The 8,917-nt window shown below is 41.1% G+C and overlaps 1 protein-coding gene across 1 annotated transcript in view; it reads left to right on the top strand.

Moving 5' to 3' along the window:
- Positions 1–5,443, top strand: part of ift27 (intraflagellar transport 27 homolog (Chlamydomonas)) — a 7,859-nt gene extending 2,416 nt beyond the window's left edge. Inside the window, exons 3-7 of the mRNA XM_060867201.1 lie at positions 930–989; positions 1,595–1,654; positions 2,571–2,688; positions 3,880–3,989; positions 4,168–5,443. Of these exons, the coding sequence (XP_060723184.1) occupies positions 930–989; positions 1,595–1,654; positions 2,571–2,688; positions 3,880–3,989; positions 4,168–4,266 (447 nt within the window). The 3' untranslated portion in view covers positions 4,267–5,443. The remainder of the gene's footprint in view (positions 1–929; positions 990–1,594; positions 1,655–2,570; positions 2,689–3,879; positions 3,990–4,167) is intronic.
- The last annotated feature ends 3,474 nt before the right edge of the window (positions 5,444–8,917 follow it).

The raw sequence follows: 8,917 nt of genomic DNA on the forward strand, positions 1-8,917 counted from the left end.
CCACTGCAGTAATTGGGTTCTGTGTGTGTGCGTGTGCGCGCGTGTGTGAGGTCGTAGTATTAGAGAGAGATTTGCAGGCGTAGGTACAGTGCCAACGTGCTCAGCATGATAAAGGTAAAGAATTGTGTTTCACAGAAAGAGAGGAGGAGAGAGAGATGGAGGGAACGCTTATACAGGTCAAATAGGTGAACCGGACAACACTAAAGACCATTAAATATGACACATGCAGAGCGATCGATTGATTGACGGACAGCGCGTGGGCAGGATTTGAAGGGCACGCCATAAACGATGGCAGTCATGGAAAATGTCGGCAGGCTTGTTAGCGAAGCTGGGATGGGCCGTGTTTGAGAGGAACGAGCTCTCATTGGCATTCCAGGGTGTGTGTGCAGTCGTTACCTCTGCCAGCTGGCGCATCTTTCCAGGATCATGGTGTATCTCTTTCAGTCTCGCCCCTAGATTTGTTTAATATGGAGCAGAAAACAGGAAGTTAATAAGACCAGGCCTTTTGAACCAGTTCAGTCAAATGTTTAAAATGCAGAACCATCATATAAAGTTTTTTTTTTTAAACATCTAACTCAAATATGTCATAAATACAAAAAATAAATATATGATGTGATGTTTCTGCATTTTATCCTAGTCTTATTAACTTCCTCTATCCAAAAACACCTATCTAACATCATCCTGTGGTCCGAAACTGACCAAAACAAAATGATGATTTACTTACATATTGTCTAGATCTCTAATAACTAAATATACACATATAACAAAGTCTAATAAATTGGCCAGTGTGAATACACGATTAAGGTTTATACAAGGTTGGTGTACCTAATAAACTGGCAACTCAGCATAGACATGTGCAGCTATATTTTCTATATGATGTGGGTGTTATGATACACTTCTTTAAGTATAAATGTGTTTTTGTGCTACAGACTGCTGGTGTTGAGCTGATGATGAAGTCAGTGAACATTCCAGAAACTAATGACAGTGTGGTGAGACTCACTCACTCACTCACTCACTCACTCACTCACTCACTTACTCATTCATCCCTGCAATCAATCAATCACTCACTCACTCTCTCACTCACTCACTCATTCATCCCTGCAATCAATCACTCACTCACTCACTCACTCACTCATTCATCCCTGCAATCAATCACTCACTCACTCACTCATTCACTCATTCGTCCCTAAAGGTAGAATGTATTAACTTATAAACGCTCCCTAAATAGTATTTCACTCTGTCACTCACTCACTCACTCATTCATCCCTGCAATCAATCAATCAATCACTCACTCATTAATTTACTCACTCACTCACTCACTCACTCATTAATTTACTCACTCACTCACTTACTCATTAATTTACTCACTCACTTGCTCATTAATTTACTCACTCACTCACTCATTAATTTACTCACTCACTCACTCACTCACTCACTCATTAATTTACTCACTCACTCACTCATTAATTTACTCACTCACTCACTCATTAATTTACTCACTATAAGATTACTCACAATAAGATTCCACTTATCTATGGAATCACTCACTCACTCACTCACTCACTCAATTTGTTCCTGTCTTCTTTTCCCTCAGGAGCTGTATATCATTGACTCTGCAGGTCGTGAACATTTTGTGGAGGCATGCGAGAAAATGGTAATTTATTTTTCCCTTCAAAATTGTAGAAAAAGAAAAAGAAGGCGACGACATCAGATAGATTATCACCAGTGCACTATTATTATTTTTTTTAGTACTATTTTATTTATTTATTTATTTTTACAAACTATTAATTTAATTTGCTTTGGCGTTATGTTTCTCTCTCTCTCCTTTTCTCCCTCTCTCTCTCCTTCTCTCTCTCTCTCTCTCTCTCTCACTCTCTATCTCTCTCTCTCTCTCTCTCTCCTTTTCTCTCTCTCTCTCTCTCTCTCTCTCTCTCCTTCTCTCTCTCTCTCTCTCTCTCTCTCCTTTTCTCTCTCTCTCTCTCTCTCTCTCTCGCTCTGCTTTCTACCTTCACTAGAGTGAATCATTTGGATTAATTCCTTCACTGCGTCATAACTAATCTGCATAAAACGGAGTAGATCTTTCTCATTCAAATGCTTCCTGTCGCTCAGATGCCTAAAATGTAGCTCTGTGTCATGGACTTACATAAGAAAGAGATCTTGGCTAGAGTGAACTCAGTGTGGGTGTGATGTATCTGAAACACTGATTGCTGGCCTGTGCAGCAGTTTCATGTTCTATCTGCTCCAGTACACCTGATTAAACTCAGGAAAGGGCTGGTAATTAGCCGCCGTGTTCGAGCAGGGGAAACAGCAAATTGCACAGGGCTTTGGGTCTACGGAAACACTCTTACAAGAACCACTAATTTAAGAAACATCTAAAAATTGGAATCTAGCAGAGGTTAGCGGGAGCAGAGCCTTTTCCCATGCCATAATAAATTCCCTAGCCCTATTAATTAAGAGCTTTACTCTCACTGTTCCACTGGGCTAATTGAGCTCCTGCATGTGAGACCGGTGCTGTATATGTTTATGAGCCGTGTGTATATACTGTACGTTTTTTTGTTTTTTTTGTGTAGTGGGGGCAGCCGTCAGTGGTGTGCATAGTGTTCGAGATCAGCAGCCTGGACTCGTTCAAAAGTTGCAGTCGCTGGCTAGAGCGAGTCCGAGCTCACTGCGACGGACTGCAGTTACCAGGTGAGAGAAAGCTCTCCTGAGACACGCGGACATTTCTTTAACGTCCTTTTCTATTCCACACTGCAGAGAGTCATACAGACGTACACATAAAGGCTGGTGAATTCTTTCAAAAAAAAACACGCTTCTCCCAAATATCCCGTTCATTTTAGTCGAAAGCTCACTTGTAGATGACGCTATAGATGATGTTCTTTAGGTCATTCAAATAAATGTCTACTTGAAATAAATACAAGTATTTATTTCTATTTTAAGTAAATAAACGTCTGTTATTTAAGGGCAATGAAATGTGTATTAAAATTGTATTTATATCATCTAAAAAATAATACAAATATACTTTATCATTTTAAAATGAATTAAAAAGAAAATAATAATAAATTAAATGAGAGAAAAAGAGTACGAAGGGGGCACGGTGGCTTAGTGGTTAGCACGTTCACCTCACACCTCCAGGGTTGGGGGTTCGATTCCCGCCTCCGCCTTGTGTGTGTGGAGTTTGCATGTTCTCCCCGTGCCTCGGGGGTTTCCTCCGGGTACTCCGGTTTCCTCCCCCGGTCCAAAGACATGCATGGTAGGTTGATTGGCATCTCTGGAAAATTGTCCGTAGTGTGTGATTGCGTGAGTGAATGAGTGTGTGTGTGTGTGTGCCCTGCGATGGGTTGGCACTCCGTCCAGGGTGTATCCTGCCTTGATGCCCGATGACGCCTGAGATAGGCACAGGCTCCCCGTGACCCGAGGTAGTTCGGATAAGCGGTAGAAAATGAATGAATGAATGAATGAAAAAAAAGAGTACGATATAAAGACAGATAACAAGGACAAAAGAGATACTACAGACCGTTATCGAGGAACTAAATGTGTTCTATATATAGATTTAAAAACATCTGTTGTACGAGGTGCCGTTATTAATAATCGCTGATCTGCAACAGAAAAAACTTGTTCTTCTTTAAACATCATTTCTGTATGTTGTTATTTGTGATTTGCTGAATGATTTAGTGAGATTCTTACATAGCCTGGACGTACTCTTTATTATTTCTCATTTGGGGCCGTTCTCATAGCTCCAGGGTCAGAAATCCAACTAGGAAACTAGGAGAAAAAAAAATAATAAAATAAAGTTCCCTCAGGCTAGACTGGCATCAGACAGAGCATCTGGGACTGTACCTGTACCAACAGTTACAGTGTGTGTGTGTGTGTGTGTTAAAGGTGTGTTAGTGGGGAATAAGTCAGACCTGGCATCGAGAAGAGAGGTGGAGACATCCGTGGCACAGGAGTGGGCACAGGAACAAGGTCTTCAGTACCATGAGACCTCCACTGTGAGTGGCTTCTGATCCAAACCCCGACTTCTCATTCATCATAACGCTAAACCTGAGCTTAACATTTCAGTGCTGTTAAATAATATTCAATAAGCATTTTGAGCTTTTGCATAGAGAATGAGCTGGAGCCTGATTTCACACACTAAACCCAGTATTCATTTGTGTGTTTGTACTGTAGAAGGAGATGGAGAACTCTGATGAACCCTTTCTGAGTTTAGCCCAAGCCTTTTATGCTCTGTATCAGGACCGGAGACAGATGATACAAAGGCTCGGTTAGGACACCACAGAGACCGACAGGACTGTTTTTGAGCTAATATGTACATTTATTTATTCAATCATGACCTTTTAATCGATCCCACATGGATCAGATTATATCCCACTGACAGACAGCATGTCGTTTTCGTTGGTCAGTTTAAACTCAACACTGCAGCATTTCCATGTTGTATCAAACCATGTTCACTATTTCACTATTTTAAATAATGCTTTATGTGAATAAATGGGGGGGGGCACGGTGGCTTAGTGGTTAGCACGTTTGCCTCACACCTCCAGGGTTGGGGGTTCGATTCCCGCCTCCGCCTTGTGTGTGTGGAGTTTGCATGCTCTCCCCGTGCCTCGGGGGTTTCCTCCGGGTACTCCGGTTTCCTCCCCCGGTCCAAAGACATGCATGGTAGGTTGATTGGCATCTCTGGAAAATTGTCCGTAGTGTGTGATTGCGTGAGTGAATGAGTGTGTGTGTGTGTGCCCTGTGATGGGTTGGCACTCCGTCCAGGGTGTATCCTGCCTTGATGCCCAATGACGCCTGAGATAGGCACAGGCTCCCCGTGACCCGAGGTAGTTCGGATAAGCGGTAGAAAATGAGTGAGTGAGTGAGAGTGAATACCATGTATGCTAAGGAATTATGATTTCCCTTCACTGGAACTAAGGGTTCCATATGATCTAGCATTATAATGCCTCTATGCACAAATCAAGGTCCATGAAGACATCCTGACCTCAACCCGCACTGAACACCTTGGGATTCATTTGAATGGCAACATGACCCACGTCTCCTCACTGCCTGTCCTCACTAGTACTCTTGCTCCCCACCCCCCTTAAGGATCTAGGGGGTTAATCTGGAAAAAATATGTTCAAAAAGTACATATAGGATTGATAGTCAGGCGCCCACAAATATTGTGCTTTGGCCATATAACGTATCTGCTCGATCTCCCTCGACTCCATTACTTGTCGAATATCACTTAAACTCCATTTCTATGGCGATGATTCACCACTTTATCTCAGCATGAAACCTTCTGCTCCCATCCCTCTTCCTGCCTACAGCAAAGCAAATGCTGGATGACTTCAGACTTTCTCTGACTGAACTATGACAAGACAGAGCTGGCGTTATCGTAACTCCTTCCACTGCGGTTCAAAATTATATTTGACACAACACTCTGAAATAAAATCTTCACAATATTCTGTCTCTGCCTCTGTCTCTTTCTCTTGCCTTGTCTAAGCTTTCAGGATGTTTATTGCATCATCTTAATTGCTGTAATTGAACTTTTATTTTTCTCTTAAATCGATAGGGATATTACAATATGCACAATTACTCACACCATCCATTTTGCCAATATCTCTCCTGTTTTTTAACACCGTAACCGGCTTCTATTCATAGTCCATATCGGATCCTTCTCATTACATTTAAAGCACTCCATAGACTAGACCTCGTCTATCTTTCGCACCAACTCATCTCCTATACAACAACCCGCTCTCTCAGATCTTACACAAGATTCCTTGAAGAAAACCTTAAAGCTGGAGATTCTAAAACTTTCACTCAAGTCTTCATAGACTTCACCTCATTTAAAACAAACTTTGCACCACCAGGATTTGGGGATCGATTCACGATTCTGCTTAAGCCGTGTACTGAAAACTTTCATGTTCTTGCATCGGGGGTTTCCTTTTGGTACTCCGGTTTATTCCCCCAGTCTAAATGCTTGTGCTGTCCACTGATTTAAAACTCTAAATTGCCTCTAGTGCATGATGGGAGCGATTGTAATAGCTTGACGCCCCGTCTAGGATGTCTACCACCTCAGGCTCCAGGTTCCCAGTCATCCTGTGTAGGAAAAGCTGAACAGAAATGGAATATAAATGGAGTTGCTACCTTGAATGTAAGAGGTGTTAGTTAAATAAATAAATAAATAAAGAAAGAAAGAAAGAAAGAAAGCTGAACACCTCTTTTTAAACTTTCACTAAGACCCATGAATAGTTTGAACATACCGTAGATACAATAATAGAGGGAACGTCTTAGATAAATTTGAAGGTCACGTCTAGAAGATTTGTACAAATTCTACATTGCTACATTACAGTTGCTGTTTTTCCTGCTATGTATTGCAGTATTGTTTCTTTGATGCACCCTGGAGGGTTGAAATAAATTTTTATTGCTTTGTTGCGACATACTGCACCAGTTCACGAGGAGAGCATGCAGCATGTCTGAGTTAGTGAGGCTCACCCTGCCTTTTGCCCTTTCTTCAGAGTCTTCGCACTTGCAGAGCTGAATTTTAGCCAAGCGCTACACTCCACTGAACAAAACAGGGTTTAGGCAAGACAGCGGCCATGTTGTCTCCTTTCCTGTCATCGGCGTGACGTGATGGATGTTCGACGAGATGCCGTGGTGCTCGTGTGAAATGTTCACAGCTTTTTCAGGGTTGGTGTGACACTGATTTGGACAGAGATGAATGAAATAAAGATACTCTAATGTCGTGTAACGCACGCATTCTCAAAGCGAAGATATTTAGCCAATGTCCTTGATGTGTGCTGTGTGATCTGCAGCTATACAAAAAAAGCCTGTTTGTGTGTGGATGTGTACGCTTCAGAGCACATCTATGGCAGCGGAATCTAATTTCACACACCGTATTAATGCTGCCGTATAAATTCCATGCTCATAAGATCCACGATTATGAGATCCGTCAGACACGTTGAGAGCCGAGAAATCTAAAATGGCTTTTTTTTTTTTTTTTTTTTTTTTTTTTTTTATTAGCCAGAAGGACAATGACTGCAATTCAAATCTTTCCTATAATGTAGAAGTTTATTTAATTGAAATTTTCATGAATAAAAAAAAGTTATTATTAAATAAAATTTGTGAAACCCACCAAAGATCTATATTTTTAGACTGCTCTGTGCCAGCATGTAGTCCTGTGTCTATGATAGCTCCAGGGATTGAGGAGGCAAAGCATTGTGAAGATCATCGTAAATGATAGTACGACTGCAATCACGATGCTACGTTTAAAAAAAAAAAAGAAATAAATAAATACATCTTAGATTAGATTAGCATGCTAGCTTCGTATGCTAGTGTTTCGTTGAGCCTGTGACGCTTGTGGCCTCTGATTCTTGTTCTTAGTTCACAGAAGAGGAACCCAATTTGGTCTTCTGATATTGTAGCTCACGCAAATCAAGGTCCTGCATTTGTGGAAATGCTTTTTAGGTCATCGTGTGTGTAAAAAGTTTTTGTTTGAGTCACCGTAGCCTTCCTGTCAGCTTGGATCAGTCAAAACGAATGTCTTTCCACCTGCAGAACTGCTGATCATACCATTACGTATAAACTCTAAGACAGTTTACTCTAGTGGTTAGATACTAATAGGAATATCCGTTTAATGTAATAGACTGTAATAGAGTGTTAAAGATGGGGTGCTGAAAAATGCTTCAGAAAATTGAGTCGGGCCGACTAACAAAACAAACGTGTAGCCAATGAGCAGAAAGGGGCGTGTCTTGTGGCGGAGAGTTTGTTCAGTGCGCATGTCTGACATTAGCTGAAAGAGATTGAAACATCGACGTGGCAGATAGCTGCCGTTACCTCTGCCTCGGGTTCTAGGTGTTGAACGTCGTCTTCCACGTGAAACGGAGCTAAACCTTTCACGATACAACACACAGTACTACAAAAACACATTTGTATTACCATAGTATTACTCATTGAGTTCATTTATTGATAAAAATATCCCCTCGGCCAGCTGCCCCAACAGGTTCTGCCATAATAGTTGCCTGGGTTATGTATGTATGTGTGGGGCGGAGCTATCAAAACAGGGGTGACAGCCATTTGGGTTAGGGGCGTGTTTGTTTTGGTGATTTCAAATGTCAACATTGGCTTTCAGACATCGTTTCAAACATCGTTGTATAAATAATTATATCACACCCAATTCCCTAAATTGTTGCCCCAAAGCACACGATTGTCTAGAATATTTTTGAAAATTGTAGCATTATGAGTTAATTATAAGCCATTATGACAATGCCCCCGTGCACAAAGCATTGTCTGTAATAGCGTGAGTTGACAAGCTTGTGTGGAAGAACTCAAAGCACTGATTTCAACCCTCTTTTGAAATCCACATTTTCTGAATGAATTGGAATGAAGACCACAAACCAGGTGGCACAGAAGAATATAGCAGCTATAGGGAGACCAGCTTCATATTAAAAGCACATATGGGTATGATGGTCAGGTGTGATGGTCTGGCAAAACATACTAAAGTATCTGGGAAACAGCATAATAATTCTAAGCTGATATTCAATAAATGGGGTTTGAATTTTTTTTTTCTCCTGAAAAAAACCTGCAGTTCAGAGCCTCTGTTGTTTCATCTGTGCCATAATTGTTAAAAAGGAACATCTGTAGATCCTTTAATGGTCTTTTTTTTCTAACCATCACAGGCATCTATTTACTTCTTTGAACAACATAGACCCTGACATTATTGTTGGTTCTGCAGTCATTGTGGAAAGTGGATTGTACATTTATGAGCGAGTTGTTGGATTCGGGATTTCGGCAAGTCTTTGAGGCATATGAATGTATTTTCCCCTCTTTTTATTAACAATAATGTGAAAATGTATAGGCTCTAGGCTATGTGTGAGTGTGTGTGTGTGTATGTTGGCTTATTTCCATGTTGTGTTATAGTGAGGTATTGTGCGGTAGCCAG

Source organism: Tachysurus vachellii, chromosome 4, assembly GCF_030014155.1.
Source record: "Tachysurus vachellii isolate PV-2020 chromosome 4, HZAU_Pvac_v1, whole genome shotgun sequence".
Lineage (NCBI taxonomy): Eukaryota > Metazoa > Chordata > Actinopteri > Siluriformes > Bagridae > Tachysurus > Tachysurus vachellii.